This window comes from Idiotropiscis lumnitzeri, chromosome 16, assembly GCF_059441095.1.
Source record: "Idiotropiscis lumnitzeri isolate Australia: NSW breed Sydney's pygmy pipehorse chromosome 16, RoL_Ilum_1.0, whole genome shotgun sequence".
NCBI lineage: Eukaryota > Metazoa > Chordata > Actinopteri > Syngnathiformes > Syngnathidae > Idiotropiscis > Idiotropiscis lumnitzeri.
In genome coordinates, this window is record NC_142406.1 from 12,593,944 (window position 1) to 12,612,434 (window position 18,491).

The 18,491-nt window shown below is 43.4% G+C and overlaps 1 protein-coding gene across 2 annotated transcripts in view; it reads left to right on the forward strand.

Annotated features, from left to right (window-relative positions):
* The window catches only part of adcy2b (adenylate cyclase 2b (brain)), a 29,513-nt gene extending 11,022 nt beyond the window's left edge, over window positions 1-18,491 (forward strand). Inside the window, exons 3-24 of one of the 2 annotated variants that reach the window (XM_088318474.1) lie at window positions 1,318-1,479; window positions 2,159-2,308; window positions 4,020-4,168; window positions 5,129-5,240; window positions 6,365-6,492; window positions 6,859-7,017; window positions 7,094-7,226; window positions 7,937-8,113; window positions 8,184-8,305; window positions 8,373-8,442; window positions 9,466-9,563; window positions 10,347-10,431; window positions 12,028-12,168; window positions 12,480-12,632; window positions 12,775-12,959; window positions 13,337-13,421; window positions 15,598-15,756; window positions 15,893-16,039; window positions 16,206-16,313; window positions 16,529-16,643; window positions 16,717-16,841; window positions 16,921-18,491. In XM_088318474.1, coding sequence (XP_088174600.1) covers window positions 1,318-1,479; window positions 2,159-2,308; window positions 4,020-4,168; window positions 5,129-5,240; window positions 6,365-6,492; window positions 6,859-7,017; window positions 7,094-7,226; window positions 7,937-8,113; window positions 8,184-8,305; window positions 8,373-8,442; window positions 9,466-9,563; window positions 10,347-10,431; window positions 12,028-12,168; window positions 12,480-12,632; window positions 12,775-12,959; window positions 13,337-13,421; window positions 15,598-15,756; window positions 15,893-16,039; window positions 16,206-16,313; window positions 16,529-16,643; window positions 16,717-16,841; window positions 16,921-17,073 — 2,916 coding nt within the window. In that variant the 3' untranslated portion in view covers window positions 17,074-18,491. Of the gene's footprint in view, window positions 1-1,317; window positions 1,480-2,158; window positions 2,309-4,019; window positions 4,169-5,128; window positions 5,241-6,364; window positions 6,493-6,858; window positions 7,018-7,093; window positions 7,227-7,936; window positions 8,114-8,183; window positions 8,306-8,372; window positions 8,443-9,465; window positions 9,564-10,346; window positions 10,432-12,027; window positions 12,169-12,479; window positions 12,633-12,774; window positions 12,960-13,336; window positions 13,422-15,597; window positions 15,757-15,892; window positions 16,040-16,205; window positions 16,314-16,528; window positions 16,644-16,716; window positions 16,842-16,920 lie in introns of those variants that run through there. The other variant, XM_088318475.1, reaches the window with a different exon arrangement.

Consider the following 18,491-nt stretch of genomic DNA (forward strand, 5'->3'; position numbering starts at 1 on the left):
AAAACAAAAACACAATTTTTTAGGTTGTTTGTGAGTAAATTTTGCATCAAATAAATAACCCCAAAAAATAGGTCCTGTCGGGTTATTTTTGATCCAACTGTTTTTCAGCTTTAAGAACGGTTGGGTTGAAAATAACCCAATATGGGTAAAAAATGAATCAAACTATTACTTGGCTCAATTTGACCCAATTTGTTTAACGGCCTATGGTGCTTTTTGTAACGCAACCCAGAAAGTTTCTTATTTATTTATTTAATTCATTTGAATGTGAGGCCAGCCACAATAATCCAGCTTGGAATGAAAAGAAAAAAAACAAGAATCCCCTTTTTTCTGCTAAACTGAAGCATAGCACAAGAAATTGAGTCTTTAGCGAAGGCACCGGTGTCATGCTAAGAGAGCTGAATATTGTCGAACGTCAGCACTGCTTTTTGTGATCAGAGGTGCTGACATCGGAGTGGGAGGTCATCAAGCTTTGCTGAAGCCAGGTGATGGCGCCTGCAGCTCCATCTCGAGGTGCTGGAGGGCGTATTAGCATGCAAGGCAGGAGTGCGGCGGAGATGAAATACGCCGAGCTGGCTTCGGAAGGGGGGCGGGGGGAGTGACGTGCCTGAAATTGGACCGCCAACGTTAGTTCCACCAAAATGACTGGACGCTGCACTCTCCATCTACAGGAGGCTCTACCGCTGCGCCAACGTCAGCCTTTCTTGGTTCCCATGGCAACGGAAAGCCTATATGAAACACCTTTCAATTAAGTCCTCCGGAGCTGCATCTCACTTTACTTATCTCAGTATTGGAAGCTGGTTTGTATTTGATAAAAGTCGGAGCAATAATGCGCCACTTGCACATGCACAATCCGGATGCCAAATAGCTGTCACCCTCAGCAGACGTTGCAAGACACAGGAAGACAACAGACAGACAAGGCAGGAAGGTCAGAGTTCATCTGGTTGAAACGGTGACCTATCTGTGACGGTCGCCATCACAACAGGAAAGGGGTGGAAGCCCACAAGGACAATTTCAGAAGTCACACTTTGATGAGGACTGCCATTTATAGGTCACGTAAATTCGAATTCTAAAACAAAATCCGCCTTTTTGAATCATTCCAGAAATTCCCCAAAAATGTGTTTGACATAAGTAAAATTGAGTCATTAATTAATTACTGTACTCCTTGAAATTCTTTTAAACCTTGAAAGTCCCTTACAAGGCACAACATACATTTGAATTAATTAATTAAATGATTATTATTTTTTTCCATTTGTCTCACATACTGAGAGCGTCTGCTATCTGCCGAAATATTGCAGATGTTTGTATTTGTCTTTTCAGGTCTCCTTCTTCCTGTTCATCGTGTTTGTCGTGTACACCATGTTGCCTTTCTCCATGAGAGGCGCCATCATGGCCAGCGCGGTCACCTGCTTGTCGCACACCGTCACCCTCAGCGTCTGCTTGGCCTCCGTCGCCAACGACGTGGAAGCTCTCGTCTGGCAGGTGAGACATGAACTTCATTTGGACACTTGAAATGTTCAGGGTGATTGGAAAAAAAATATATTCTTTTATTTTTTTGGGTGGCAGCGTCATTTCAATTCATTTTTGACTTGATATGTGAATAAAATGAGTTAGCTTAGTCACAATCCAACTCAAAGTAAAAGGCACCACTGTATTTAATCAAGTAAAGTCCAAAAATAGTACATCTTTAGGGTACTTAGTGTGTCTGGAACAAAAAACTAATTATGGTAAATTATGCCCACTTATCCGAACCAAACATTGTTTGCGACTTAAAGTGCAGAAGGCTAAATGCTGTGGTTGTCTCCGTAAATACACGAAATGCCGTATAAAGCCCAGAGATGGAGGCAAAATGTCACGGATGGCCAGACTTCCACAAAGTGATTCAGAACTTGTGCACACACACAATAAAACATGTCTAAAGACGCTTGTTGCCCTTGGCTAGCGGACAAAGAACAACCTATTGATATGCGTGGCCACAGTTTTAAAGAGCCTGAGGTTGACACAGTGGTGGAAAAGTGCGCTTAAAGTGTGCGCTCTTATCTGGTTTTCCAAGGTAATCGTGTAGGCGGGAGATAGCGGGCAAAACATGCATCACATCCCTGCGCTTTTTTTTTTTTTTTAAATGCCGTGTTCTTTGTTCTGCGTGTGCATGCAAGCGCAGATCCTGGCCAACGTGATCATCTTCACCTGCGGTAACTTAGCGGGGGCGTACCACAAGCACCTGATGGACCTGGCCCTCAAGCAGACTTACCAGGACACCTGCAACTGCATCAAGTCGCCCATCAAGCTGGAGTTTGAGAAGCACCAGCAGGTAGAGACGCACAGCTGGCGAGACGCCTTTTTACGGTGCAGCAAAATGAGGATAGTCAGCTGCGTGGCTACTAGAGTGCCTCGTTGTGAGCTGTGAGTGTGCACAGCATGCAGAGAGAGGCATAACAGAGGCATTTTGGGTGGTGGGGGGCGAGAGTCTTCTTTATTTATTTTTTAACATCTCCTCTTGACAGGCTAGCATGGCAGCTTTAGAGTGCCTCATTGTCCACCACAAGTGCGTGCTCATCAGGGAGAGAATTGAAGAACAGAGAAAAAGTCGGACATGACAGCCGGCTGTGAAAATACAAAATAGTCGGGTGGATATTCTGTATTTTTTTTTTTTTTAATATATATTTATTATGCACAACTAATTCATTTTAAGCACTTCATATTTTTTATCCAGCCCAAACAATGTCACAGCTCCATTTGTCAGATTCAGAATGAGAACACAATTGATCCCCACGGAGCCATTAACTTTATTTAACGTTAATTTAGTTATTTGGCAATACATACCATACGCAAAGCGGCATTATTCAGTGACATTTACTTGACATTAAAATCTTGACATTCACCGTTTGTTTGAGCCTGAGAAATGGCACATAGAGCTCAAATTAATAATTGAGAGTACCGTACACTCAGTGAAGACTGCCTGTGACGAGACCTCCATTTTCGGGCGTGTCCTCAGAAGGTTCACGGCTGAGCTGAAGCCCATCCCGGCTGACTTTGTGAAAAAGGCAGCACACCTGAGATCATTTGGCAGCCAATTGTATGGCTATGAATCCTCAACTATTTATTTTTAAGTTTGTGCGTTTATGTCGATAGAGATGACGCCGGGTACGTCAAATCCATGTAGCGTTCCAAAATGTCATATTGAAACGCGTCCGTCCACAGTGGACAAATTCCTGCGTGAAAGCAAAACGGCACACCATCCCATTCATGACCTACCACTGACTAAACATCACTTCAGTCCATTTATCCAACATTCTCGTAATAACAGCGGAGTGCAGTGAAGCGGGTGGTAAAAGTTGCCTATTTTTGGTGCAGCCCAGCACCCCGCAACCTTTCAATCTTGTTAATTTTCCGCTGTGTTTTAGGAAATGAGTCCGTGCTGTGAGTGAGCAGTGTAATGACCCTCTGTGCTCTGAGCTGCATTTATGAGTCACACCCCCTAAGGCGGCTACTCCGTCTCTGTAGCGCACACGCACACCCACACCTACGCACACACATACACACGCACACGCGCGCGCACGTTTTGAAACGCCAGCCTGAAACACCTAATGGCTATTCTACTCAATGAAAGCACCCCCCCAAAAAACTGCACTTTTAGTGGTTACACAACAGTTACAGTCATCTAACACCTGCCCCCCCCCCGGAAAAACTGTCCACTCTGTAAATTTTTTGGGGGGGTGAAAATTGGTAAGCTAAGGGTTGGTTCATATTCACAGTTTTGAGGCTCATGATACAAAATCTCGGAATGCATTCGGAATTTAAGTGTGAGTGGTTGTTTTTTCTAAATCCGGCGGCAACTGAAGTGCTGGAGGGGGGGGGGGTCTAGAATTTTTCATCCGCACACACTTCCTAATCAGATCTATGACAAAAATGCTATTTTCCAGTTTTTTCATGAATAAAAGATCCACGATCCAATCGGACGACAAATGTTTTTGAAGCGAACGACAAAATAACTTTTGCAACCGTCCTCGCTCTCACCATAGGAACGTTTGCTCCTGTCCCTGTTGCCGTCTCACATCGCCCGAGTGATGAAAGCCGAGATCATCCAGCGCCTTCAGGGCCCAAGGTTTGGTCGCACCGAGAGCGCCAACAACTTCCACAACCTGTACGTGCAGCGGCACACCAACGTCAGGTGACTTTCTTTTCTCATCTCTCCGCTCTTCTCTTTATTGCTACTATCGCATTACGTCGTCCTCCTACTCGCTCTTCATCGTCTGTCTTCTTTTGTAGTCCGACCCGCTCTCGCGTCCCGGGCCCTCCTCTCGTCTTCGATCATCTGCTTTTATTTGCTTAGCGCCGCTGTCTTCCCGTCTTTCTCCTCTTGCCAATCTTATTCCTATTGTTGCCATGGACAATATCAAATCAGAGTTAATCCGCCTTCATTGTACGCTGAGGTCACTTTGTTACCCCCCCCCCTCCTCCCATTTTCATGTATGAAACCGAGGCGAGCACAATCATTTTGGCTTAACGTGAGAGGCTCTCCAAGGAATGTCCTCTGGGAGCTTGATTTCCTAAGCAAGGGAACAATATGACAACGTCCTTAAGTGGTCTTCAAGTGCGTGTGCGTTTGGAAACAATCACACATGCACACCGTATTCAACTTTCTTTATATAGCCCCTCGAAAAACAACCCAGACAATATAAAGCATTTATAAAATGGTTTTAGCCCTCCCACACGCAAAATTATTACAAAAAAAAAAATCTTAAACCTATCAAAACACTTTTTAAAGAATTGCTTTGTGCATGTTTTTCGATTAAAAGCCATTGAGTGCTTCAAGTTCTTGGTCTCTCCCACTTGCCTCGCTCTCTCTCAGTTGAAGGAAAACACGATTTGGCATTGGGCACTTGGACCTGCCGTGTAAATCCATCCTCTAACCTCGTAAACAAAGTCTTCCCATCAACTTGAAACCTTTTCGTATAGCAGCCCCATATTTACTTGAATAATTCCTTCCCAGAGGCATAAGCAAGTTGTGCCCCGGTGCTTTTGTTCATGTCATGCACGTGGATTGAAGGATAAGTGGCGATTAATGCTGGGAGGAGAAGGATTAATGATGCAATGTCTGAAGATTGCTGTTTGTTGCTGATTCTGGCAGTATTCTTTATGCTGACATCGTGGGCTTCACCAGGCTGGCCAGCGATTGCGCCCCGGGAGAGCTCGTGCACATGCTCAATGAACTTTTTGGAAAGTTTGACCAGATTGCAAAGGTATTTTTTACGTAATTGTTCCTCAAGCATAGAAGCATTTTTTTTGGGGGGGAGCGTTTGTGAGCTGGAGACAATCAGAACCTGTTACATTTCATTTTATTTGACTTTACCATGATATTTGAAATGTTTCCCATCTCTTCTCACTTTTTTACCAAAATGAGCTGTGTTTATGCGAGGTCAGAAACCATTTCATGTTAAATGTGGAAAATCCTATTCAACAGGAACAGATGGAGTGTTTTGGTAACGGAGAAAAAAAAAAAAACATTTAATTTTTAATGAAAATGAATAAAAGCATTTCAACAAAATATGTCTTTGACACACCAGAGTATTTAGAAAATAAAACATGAACAAGATTTAATCATTTAATTTCTTTAAGTTTGGCCGGCCGGATGAAAACGTTTCACGGGCCGCATGTGGCCCCCGGGCCGTACTTTGCCCACGTCAGATCGAAGGCAACAACAGTACGATTTTCACAAATGTTAAAGCCTGGGAAAAAGTTTTAGTTTCTTGAATGTTTTGAAATAAAGATCCGTAAAGCTTGAAATAATGTCTCTCTTTCTCATTTGGCGTCGCCTGATCTCCTTTGAGAACAATCTGCTTAATTATAAATAACAAGGAGAGAGCCCGTCTTGCGCCGTCCATCAAATGAAGGTCAATCGATACATCTCCCCCGTTATCCCGCGGCCACTCGCGGCCCTCCGAGACACGTGGGCTGATGGCTTTCAGCAGCAAGAGCTTGAGTCAGGCTCTCGTCGCGTCGTGGCCGCCGGTGGACGCAGCTGCTCTTATATAAGACCGGTCCAGCCACGAGCTGCTCCGCATCCCACATGTGGAATGTCGACTCATGTTATGCGAGTGGGTGCGTGACGTTGGCCTCGATGGATGTGCAATCATTCTCAAACGTTTCAGATGGACTTAGAAGGCGTAAAATTCAATCAAAGGAGGACTGAAAATATTTTTATCCATTCTTGTAAATATTTATTATTAATTTTGTGATATGCTTTTTAATTGACTCACTCATCACACCAAATTTGTGGAGTGTCAATCAGAACGCGACGTGATTTTTTTTTGCCACTTTGATAATCAGTCATTTGTTCCGTATTCTCTCTTTATCCCTCCGTTAGGAAAACGAGTGCATGCGAATCAAGATCCTGGGGGACTGTTATTATTGCGTGTCCGGTCTGCCGGAATCTCTGCCTCACCACGCCAGGAACTGTGTGAAGATGGGCTTGGATATGTGTGAGGCCATCAAGTAAAATACCCAATCTCTCTCTCACTGTTTGGCTCTCTGCTCTTCACACGTGTGCATGTACGCGTGCACGTTAGAGCAGGAAGAAAGCCAGAGTTGGATTTAGCTGTGTTTGAACTTGCAAGTAAACAAAATGTGAACGCATTACGATAAGCCTCAGCCTGGTCCTAGCAAATATTAATTATGTCAAACAAATGGAAGAAAAATCTGTTTATGGAAATGACGTAGCTGATAAATGAATTATTTATTTATTTATTTTTTATACATTTTTGTTTGTCACTTTTACCATTTCTTTTGTATCCCAAACAATTTCAAGTGTTCAGTGAACCCAACATGCATGTTTTTTTTTTTTTTTGCGTCGCCCTTCAGGAAGGTTCGAGATGCCACCAGGGTCGACATCAACATGCGCGTCGGCGTTCACTCCGGGAACGTCCTGTGCGGCGTGATCGGCCTCCGCAAGTGGCAGTACGACGTGTGGTCACATGACGTGACGCTCGCCAACCACATGGAGGCGGGAGGTGTGCCCGGGTATGTCGCAAATCGCACGACATTCGGCACTGTAGGCGTAGCTGGAGCTCGCCAAACGTGAGCTTGTCTCCTGCAGGAGGGTGCACATCTCGTCGGTGACTCTGGAGTACCTGAAGGGCTCCTACAAGGTGGAGCCAGGAGACGGACAGAGTCGAGACTCTTACCTGAAAGAACACGGTGTGGTCACCTTCCTGGTCATCAACCCCAAGGTGGGGAGAACACCTTAAAAATTTGGGAATGCTTCTTGAATTGAAGTAAAAGAGGATATCCGCTGAGAAAAAAAATATCAAACATCGCTAACATTCAATCTATATGGTACACAAAATAGTAATCATGGCCTGGATGTTCATAAAACCGGCATAGAGCAAGCCAAGTGATTATTTCGTAAGATCCCCTTCCAAAGAATGCCTCGACTTCCACCTTGCACCTTCTCCATTCACATTTATGAGCTTTTTAATATCCTGTCACATATTAGAAAAAGGCAGCAGGACTTTGGTGACATTTTCAAGAAGCTTTGAAAGGATAAGGCCATATCGGGGCCACTGGCTGACGGGATGTGTCGTCTCGGCAGTCATTGTTATTGAATGTCACTGTCAGCGCGCCCGCGGTGGCATTAACACAACCATTAAGGGCTGTGTCGCTTTCAATTCCTACAGGGATCGCTTTTAGTCCGACTGTTACACCCCCCATTTAACTTGAGTCAATGGAAATCACTGGGGACCATCCGGCGGGTTCTCGCAGGTTATATTCGGAAATAGTCCTCCAAACTTTGGCAGGAAGAGCACAGAAAGGACAAGGAAGGGGAAGGGAGAAAAGAAGGAAATGACTTTAAAAAAAAAAAAAAAAAGCATTAGCGGCGTATCATTCAATATTTGCATCCAAATAGATAGCAGTGACTATTTGTCTTTTTGGCCGTCAGACCGACAAGCACAGCCCTCTTCTGGGTTTGCGCTCTCGCCCGTCCCTGGATGGCGGCAAAATGAGGGCGTCGGTGCGCATGACCCGCTACCTGGAGTCGTGGGGCGCCGCCAAGCCCTTCGCCAACCTCCACCACCGCGACAGCATGACCACGGACAACGGCAAGATCAACACCACGGTCAGGACGCTCGGACTGTCACCTCTCGTCAAATGATTGCGACATGTCAAAACGTTATTCTTGTTGCTAGGACGTTCCGATGGGGCAGTACCACTTCCAGCGCCGGGAACGGTCCAAGTCGCAGCGGCGGAGGTTTGAGGAGGAACTCAACGAGCGGATGATTCGCACCATTGACGGCATCAACTCACAAAAGTAATCCCACACGTGAAGGTTGTGTGGCTTCACTCCCAAATAAATACCGTGTTCCTCTGCTCTCCAGACAGTGGCTGAAGTCAGAGGACATTCAGAGGATCTCATTGTTCTTTCACAACAAAGCACTGGAGGCAGAGGTAAAGCCAATGCATATAAAACAGCAGCAGTCACCAATTGTTCTCCGACTCAAATCAATTGCTATGAATTGCTACTTGTGTAACGGAGGTCATTAAAGAGACTGTTTCCAGTTGCCGACAACATCCTGCATCGCCCGCACTGCGTCTCCTCTTGGATGCTCTTTAACCCTTTGCCACGCAATTCAATTAAAAAGTCTTGTTTTGCACTTGGATAATTGTCTAGGGTTCAACGAGTGCCCAAAGTCGTTAAGTTATTTATTTATTTATTTTTGCTTGGGGAAGTAAAACCCTACATCGCGATTCACAAAGACTGACTAATGCAACAGCTGTGAAGCCAATTAAAATTGAAACAACAAATTGATGTTGGATCTGTTTTCGAGCGATGTGGCAGATGTGCCCACATGTAATTAAATATCTGTTTTTGTGGGCTCAGGCTCTCAAGTGATGTGATTCACGGGACCACGATTCAGTTTTTTGTCCTAATGACCATTCCAACCACTTTAGCATATAAAACCAAGACAACATTAAAAAAAAATAAAGCTAAAATAATTTTTGGGGGGATTCACGGCTCCACAACCCAGGTTTTTTTTTTTTTTTGATGACCACTCCAATCAGTTTACCATATCAAATGATATAGATTTTTTTTTTATTTTATTTTATTCATTATTTATTTATTTATTTATTTTTATTTTATTTTTTTATTTTTTATTTTTTTTTTATTGTTTTTTATTTTATTTTATTTTATTTTATTTTATTTTATCATTATTTTTTTAATTTATTTTTTATTATTATTTTTTTTTAATTTATTTATTTTTTGCTTGCTGTTATTGATCAAGTTATATGACAACAACCCATGTACAATACAGTGCATTTGTTTTGTTTTTTTAATCAAAAACAAGTTGGGCCTGGAACAGATTATTATTAGTTTTATTTTATTTCAATGGATGAAATGGACACGATAGAATACTTATTCTGAATTGTACTTCTGTCCCAAATTGAAAACGTCCTCTCCTCTCTCAACAGTACAGATCCACAACATTACCTGCGTTCAAGTACTACATCACATGCGCCTGCCTCATCTTCTCCTGCATATTCATCGTGCAAGTCCTCGTCTTGCCCAAGTAAGTTCGCTCCTCCGGTCGCCGCGCTGGAGACGTCACCGCACTGTCGCCCAGAAGCTCCAGCTGTGGTGGCAGATTGATGTTAGAAAAGCTATTTGACGCCAGTCGACTCATTAAAGAGGTTTGCGGGGTGGGGAGCGTTCGGCAGGATGTTAAAATTCAGACGGGGGGGAGATGAAATGACGGTGTGTCGCTGGTGATTATAGATCAGGTAAATCAAAGCGAGGAGAGCGAGTCATGCTAATTTACTGCCTGGGCGGGCCAAAAGCGTTATTCAGCATCTGAACGGTTATTGATTTTCTAATTTGGCCTTCTTTGGCTGTCTCTTTTTCAACCTTTGGTCTATTTGTGGCAGGGCCGCGCCGTGACATCATCCACTTTACGACGCTCGTCCTTAAATCAGACTCACTGATGCGTTCAAGTCTCTCCATTGCCAAATCACATCAACCTTGGTGCAATCTGATAAATGCTTACCGCTGATAAATGGATCGCTCGGCCGACTACGTTAGAAATCTTCATTACATTTATTGTTTTGTGTGCGTGTGTGTGTGTGTGTGTGTGCGCTGAAAATGTCACAATGACTAACACACAGTTGTCACCTCATGCACAATCTTGTCATGTTTTTCTTTCCATGAAGCCGTTGGAGCGTTTATCCGATACTTTATACGATTGTGCTGAATTGTCTTGCGAGTGAGGTCAAAGGGGAATACAAGCGCGTGAACCTCAAGCTGGATATCATGAGGTCTAAATGCTCACGCGGCTTTCCTTGCGTGTCTGTCATAGAACCGCAGTGTTGGGGATTTCCTTCGGCCTGGCCTTCTTGCTCTTGGCGCTGATCCTGGTTCTTTGCTTTGCCGGTCACGTTCTGGTGGGTACGGACACACTTCTCATTGAACATCCGGAATTGACTTTGTTGTTACAGCCTCATTAGAAAATTGAGCTATTTACTGACTGGAAAAATTACTTTTTTAACCTAAAAAAAAAAAAAAAATCCTAATTTGGTGTCTTGCTAATGACTAAATAAAATGCATTGAAAACGTCCCCAAGAACGTAAAATAAGGTCAAGTGATATGACAACAATAAAAGAGCTCATCAATTCTTGTCCCACTAAAGTCCAAAATTAAAATTTTTTGCTCTTCGTCTCATTGTATAGTCGACGCTATTTGATCTGAAATAAAACAAAATTGTCTTCTTGGTCAGGCGAGCGCAACCATGATCCAAAATGGTCGGATTAGGCTTAGTGGTCCTCAATTCTCTTTTTTTTTTCTTTTTTTTTATTTGCAAGCTACAAAGTGTCTCTAATGTTTTATGAATAATCTTTACAGCCTGTCCTTTCCCCTCATCGGTCTCCTCGTTCTCTCTCTGGAGAGTACAAAATGGGACGCCTCGATTCCACCAATGCTTATCAACAACCTTGACGTCTGACCCAGATGTCACTTAGGAAAGGATGGTTTTTAATGGCTTCGCAAAGGTCATTAATTCGCCGCGCGTTTCCCAATAAAAGCTTAAAAAGAGTGCCCGGGAATACTCAATGAGGTTGTCATAGAAATTGCACCTCTTTTGTCTATTGTTCAAGAGGGACTTGATAAAAAGGTCCTTACATTCGAGACACAAATGGGTGAAGATTACCAAAGGAATAAAAGTCGGTGAGAAGAGTGGTGTCATTTGCTTTCTTGTTATTTTTCTTCTTGGTTAATAGCGATCATTTAAAAGCAATTTCTTTCCATAGGCAGAATCGTCAGCCATGTTAAATAACAAGGTATTACTTCCTGCTCACCCAAGTGTGAAATTACGCAACCGCCCAAAGCTTTTCTCTTCCGGGAAATGTGTCTGTGAATGAGTTGAATGTCACCAGATTGTGACAGAAGCACGTTAGGTTCAAGGTTTGAATCCCAGCTCCAGTCTTCCTGTCCGGAGTCTGCTTGTTGCCCTCGTGCTTTCCCAGGTGCTTCCTTCCACATTCCAAAACAATGCATGTTAGTTGTATTGGCAACTGTAAGTCGTCCGAATGTGTGCGTGAATTGTTTTTCAATATGTGCCCTGTGATCGGCTGGTAAGAAGTCCACGGCGTACGGCTCGTATGGCTAGTTTACATACCACCTGCACCGACACTGGGATTCTCTATCCTTGACTTGGAAGGACCACTGGGCAAAATCGCCGCTTATCAAGCTTATCAAGTGTCCGCTACATGGATCTGCACAGATAGACAAGCGTAATCCAGTGGCGTGGTGAACAAGTGCAGACTCCGGCAAGGAAAATTGTCTTTTCGCAATCCATGCTCACTTTTGCCCCCTTGTCGTCATGGTAACAAGTCGGCCCTTTTATAAACAATTTAATTTCAGCAAGACAAAGAAAAAAGGGTGTTAAGTGTACAATTCTGCATCCTTTGTATTTTGCTTCAAAGATTTTTATTTATTTATTTTTTTGGGGCATATTAAATTTCATTGTTTGTTTTCCTCTGCAGCAAGGACGGAAAGGATCGTCGTGCTCTTTCCCCTGGTTGAACACTTCGTCCCGCATCATCGTCACCAACAATCCTTGGCTGCGATTGGTCCTCACCATGACCACCACCGCTCTTATCCTTGTGATGGCCGTCTTCAACATGGTGAGAACGTCCAACTTGTTGCGTGTTTGTGAGACGGCGACATGATCCCGAGGTTCATCATCACGGTTCCCCTTTTTATTGCCCTCACAAATGATAGCGTGCGGTATGATAACGTGTGACAACCGCGACGAGTGTTTTGTGCCTCAATCACACGCATTTGTAGATTTACATTCAGACTGACGTGCATGTTTTATATATATTTTTTTTTGCTGCTTTGCCATTTCAAGGAATCAGAACAAGACCATTAACATTTCAATCAAAATAACTTTTGATTACGATTACGATTTGACAACTTGTGGAATTGCTCGTAGTTCTTTGTGGAGAATCCTGGGAAATCCACGCAGGAAGTCTCCACCATGCCTTCCCCTGAAGCGATGGCAACCGGTTCCCCTGTGAATCTAACAAATGGCACCACGCTGGACTTCCAGGCTCAATCAGCAGAAGAAAGTCGCTTTTATCTACCAGTACGTATTCCAAGAAAGACAACCGAGAGTTGCCTGCTTGCCATTTAAATGTGTTGAGATTGTCACTGATGATGGAGCTAATTGTAAATTGTGAGAGTTTGACTGTCAATCAAAAGAATGAATCCGCAATCCGTCCCAACAGTACTTCATCTACTGCTGTATTCTGGGCTTGGTGTCGTGCTCGGTATTCCTGAGGATCAACTACGAGCTGAAGATGGTGGTGATGTTGGTCGCCTTGGTGATCTACAACATCATCATCCTCCAGACGCACGCCTCGCTGCTCGACGGCTTCAGCAAAGCTCCGTATTCCACCGAGGCGCTGGACAGGTACCCGAGCGTGCTCTCCACGGGCGCTTTGGATTGACAGCTGCAATTGTCACTGCGGAGATAGATAATGGATGTTCTTCCTCCGTCGCCTCGCCTCGCTTTCACATTTTTTGTTTAATGGAAGTTTGCACCGAGGCTGTATGTGGGGGGAAAAATCGGAATAAAAAGCAGGTTTTGCATCTACAATATCCTCCGTCATATTTACAATTCGCTGAACTCACCAATTTGTTTCCAGGGAATGTGACTTCTTAAAGCCTGCTAGAACCATTTTTCGTGAAAAATCTCAGTTGTTTTTTTTATTGTCCAGGTATCACAAAAAAAGGCATTTGGGATGCTGGATATTGATTTTTTTTTTTCTTTTTTTTTCTCTTGACCAGACCAGGAATCCTGAAGGACCTCAAGACAATGGGCTCTGTGTCGCTCTTCATTTTCTTCATTACACTGCTGGTGTTGGCCAGACAGGTCGGTGGCTATTCTTAAACTTTTGTCCTGAATGAGTTTGACACGGTTTAGGCTAAAGGCGAGTAGCTGGGATGCAAACGTGTAGTTCTGCCAAGGCATATATATATATATATATATATAATTTCTTTTTTTTATATATTACATTACGCCACCAAATAACTACCGAAACACTTAGTTTGAATTTTAATGCAGTCGACTCTTTTGTATGAATGATAATTTACACAATGGATTAAAAATTGTGTCGACCGACAGTCTCCCAAAAATTCGATGAAATGCTCGCGTCGCCTCGAAGCCGCTCGTGTGACCCGCTTTCGTCCATCTCGCCAAAGTGAGTGAGACATAAAAAGCTCAGCTGACACACTTTTTCATGGGCTTGTTTTATTTTGATTTTGGCAGCGCGATTCATCAGCACCCAAAGAGCAGATGTTCTTGATAGGAGGGCACCCTCCAGAGTCTCGGACGACCAAACAGGCACACACTCTCCCCAGAGAGCCGCAGTTGGTCCAGACAGCTCAGCATGTCCTCATTCTGTGTCGCTGTCAACAGATGGGAGGAGGACATTCTGTCTTGCAAACAAAATGTGTGGTGTCCATCCTATAATTAGGTTTGTCCTACCTGCATGCTGTTTGAGGTTGAACCATCACCACAAACCTCAAAATAATTGTAGACGCATGTGGAAAAAAAACAATTCAAATAAGGGGGGGGCTTATTCAGCATTTAGTGGTTGAGCACAAACCTGAATACAAAATAAACTCCCATCTCATGTCTGGCACTTGAACACCGCCCCCGTAATTGTCGATGTTATGCAAAAAAAAAAATAAATAAATAAGTAAATCAATATGGCGTCGCCGAGTCGTGCATAAACTAATCTTGGATATTGTGGTCGCTGCACATCCATTTTAATCGGCAACTTTAGATCATTTGCATTGCAAAATTCCACCGTCAGCTCAAATGAGCCCTTTTCAATCCATTTAGAGCAAAGCTTGTTTACAACCATGTTAGCTGCTTTGCAAACTGCATCGAAAATGAGACCCTTTTTGTTTTGTTTTTCCTTCTCCCTTCTCCTGGCCCACTTTTTTTCTCCCCTTGGACCAGTCACATGATGTATGTTGATATAGATAGATCTCAATGTTTAAATTCTCCCAGTCAGTGAAATTGGCGATATACTCGCAAGGGGGAAGAAAAGCTGCTGTATAACTCGCATATATCATGTGGAACGCGAATAACTCACACACTCTGCGGGGGCCGGCCCACAGATCGCCTGGAGCTCCCGGATATGCGAGCGCAACGGAGGTGGGAATCGGGGACCCCTGCGTCCGACACGAACGCAGACTCCGGGGAGGTTTTGACCTGGATAGGTGACGCTTGCTGTAGACGAAAAAAGAAAATGGACACAAAAGTCCCTCAAGCGTGAAGGATGAGGAAATATTGGCTTGTCTTTTATGGAAAATAGTCCTGCTTGTTGTTTTGTGAGAAATGAGAGCTGAGCTTCTTCTTGAGCACTTCCATTTACTGTTTTCACTCTTACGTTCTCGAGAGAAAAGCAATCACGCGTCCGTCTATTTTCGAAAGCACATGTCCTCATTAGGGTTGAAGCGGAAAAAAAAAATTCTAAAATAATCATAAAAGAACAATCTAACTTAATCTTAAAATGCATTTGGACACACATTTTTTGTGCGTATTCAAATAAAATCAGGAAATGAATTTATTCATAGTCTACAGCAGGGGTAGGCAAACTTTTTGATTGGCGGGCCACAATCGGTTCTAAAATTTGACAGATGGGCCGGACCAGGAGCAGATGGATGGAGTGTCTTTGTAACCTCACCTCATCGGAGAAAAAAACCAAAATACATTTAATTTTAAATGAAAGTGAACAAAAGCATTCCAACAATATATATGTATATGAAAAACAACAGTATTATGAAAATAAAACATTAACAAGTTTTATTCATTTTTTTTAAGTTCGGCGGGCCGGATTAAGACGTTTAACGGGCCGCATGTGGCCCCCGGGCCGTAGTTTGCCCGCACCTAGTCTACCGGGACTTTCATATTTTACACCGTGGGCAGTCGTCTTATTTTATTAGTCAATTTTGGAGGACGGTAGGATTGTCTTTGTGGCCAAGTGTGATCCGGCAATGACACAGGTGTCTCTTTACTCTGTGTCCTCCTGTAACAGAATGAATATTACTGTAGGTTGGACTTCCTCTGGAGGGACAAGTTCAAGCGGGAGTGCGAGGAGATCGAAACGATGGAGAATCTCAACCGAGTTCTGCTGGAGAACGTCCTGCCCGCCCACGTGGCCGAACACTTCCTGGGACGCAACTGGAAGAATGAGGTCAGCTCATGATTTGTTTTTTCTGGATTGCATTTTCTGTTTCATTTTTTTTTAATCTGCTCAAGTAAGTCTGCAATGTGTGTTTGAAGTTTAAATATGTGTTGAGATTTTTTTATTTTTTTTTTTTTGTCTTCAGGACCTTTACCATCAGTCGTACGACTCCGTGTGCGTGATGTTCGCCTCCATCCCGGACTTCAAGGAGTTTTACACCGAGTCGGATGTCAACAAGGAAGGACTGGAATGCCTCCGTCTCCTCAATGAGATCATAGCAGATTTTGATGAGGTACAATAAGATGATTTTCCGCTCGCCTGGGTAAACAATCGCTTCTCGAGAGTGCGCGTGAAACACGGCGGGGTGGTACGAGTGCCAGGAGAAACATGTGACTTCCTGTTTGCGATGGCGTCACGTCACACGCTTTAACCTCACTCTCGCTCCTGCGTGTCCTCAGCTGCTTTCAAAGCCAAAGTTCAGCGGGGTGGAGAAGATTAAGACCATCGGGAGTACCTACATGGCGGCCACCGGACTCAACTTGACGCCGGGACCAGAGTGCGCGCAGGCATGCTTTTACACTCCCTTTTGCACTCACAAAATAAAAAAATAAATAGATCAATAAAATGGCTCCAATGCCAAATAAATGAAGATAGAAAGTGACCCGTGTTATATTTTGTTTGACATCATTTCCACTCGAAATACATTTCTCATATTATCCATTACTTTATTATTCCTGTTTTATTTTTTTTTTCATTTGAATGTTCTGCTTCTTTCCGACAGGAACATGACAGACAGTACATGCACATAGGCACCATGGTGGAGTTTGCCTTCGCTCTGGTCGGGAAGCTCGACGTCATCAACAAACATTCCTTCAATGATTTCCGGCTCAGAATCGGTGAGAACGGACCACGTGAGTGTAATTACTACTTTCCGTATCACGGATTGAATTGTGTGTCGTGTGTGCCAAGGGATAAATCACGGACCGGTCATTGCGGGGGTCATCGGTGCTCAGAAGCCTCAGTATGATATCTGGGGAAACAGCGTGAATGTGGCCAGTAGGATGGAGACCACGGGCGTTCTGGGAAAAATACAGGTGAATGCCTCTCTTGACAAAAAAAAAAAAAATAAAATTATAAATTATTATTATATTTTTTTTTTGGGTGTTCCTGTAGGTGACAGAGGAGACAAGCGAGATCTTATCTACGTTGGGCTACATGTGCTCGTGTCGCGGCATCATCAACGTGAAGGGCAAAGGGGAACTGAAGACCTACTTTGTCCACACCGAGATGACCCGATCCCTGTCACAAGGCACCGTCATGCCTTGAGCGCTCGCTTGGGAGAGGGTGGGGGCGGGAAATCAAAATGGACACAAGACACAAAGTGGCATTAGCGACCGTCGGTCGTGCTCGGGGTGTGTAAGTCATGAGCGGAGGCCCCGGCGTCACATTGGACAAACAGCTGTGAAGATGGCGCCGCTGTCCGTCGTCTGCGGACGCCGCTCCCCGTCGGGGGTAGAAGACGGCTCTCCGAGGGCTGTGGAGTGCCTGAGAGATGTTTGCTATATTACTGCAGCTCTCATGTAGCGCAGTCAACCGTTTATCCACAAGTAGTGTGGAGCTTATTAGCCATGCCAGTGTTGCGAGCAGTGTGCCTCAGAGCCTTACGCTTGAGCAAAGGCGGCTCTATAAATAGTATACACTCTATGGACAAAAGGAGACACACCAATTAATTCTTGACAAGCTGTGAATGGACCCAGCCTTACTGTAAAGCTCCAATTTTAGGATGTTAGACTTGCTCAGCTAAAACGTGTGAAAAGCTTAAATAGATGTGGTGCAGTGAACTTCACATTTTGGATAGCAGCAGACGTTTTATTTGTTGATTTTTTTAAATTTTTTTTCATGTTTTCCTTCTTTATGCTATCTATCATGCAAACAAATCCCCACCACCACCAAAGCTGGCCCTCACTGACTGGCACAAATGTGATGCTGAAATTTGGCCATTCATAATGGCGTGTGATTTGAAAGTGTGTAGTTGTAAAAAAAAAAATAGTCACAGAGAATGGCTTCAATTGAACAGCGATGCTAAGGTAACATCAGTAAGCTATCGCTAGCCGTAAAATCCACATTGGTAGCATGACTTATTCTTATCAGAGTGTTACGATAGCACTAAATGTTGTAAAGAAATAGAAAAAGGTTTTGAACAACACTCGGTTTCTGCTTGATAGTCTTATGCCCTGTTTTCAGAAATTGCTATTCCATATTAGGTTCAGCAAAGCTATTTTTTTCATTCATTGTAGTTAAGTTTTATTTATTTTTTATTTGTATTATATATATATATATATATATATATATATATATATATATATATATATACACACACACTTCCTTTAGGTGTAATACTTTTTGTCCATGCAATGTATACTAAGTATGCTAAGTCTGCTCTGTGAGCCATTTTGCTCACCGTTATTTCAACTGGATGTTAGACTAGCTTATTGTCGCGATGCCAACAAATTCCAAAAATGACAGGTAGTTGTGCGAAGGCTGCGGCCTTCACACGTATGTTATTTTGAATGTGAATTAGTGTGGGTAGTTTTAGAGGCTTGTTGGAGGATACGTTGACTCAAGAAGAAAAGTAGATTGTTGCTTTTTATAAATCTCGCCTGGAAGCAAACCAGCTGCACTGTGTGTTGAAATGTCCCGATGCTGCCAAACTTTTGTTATTCATTAAATATTTGTATATAATA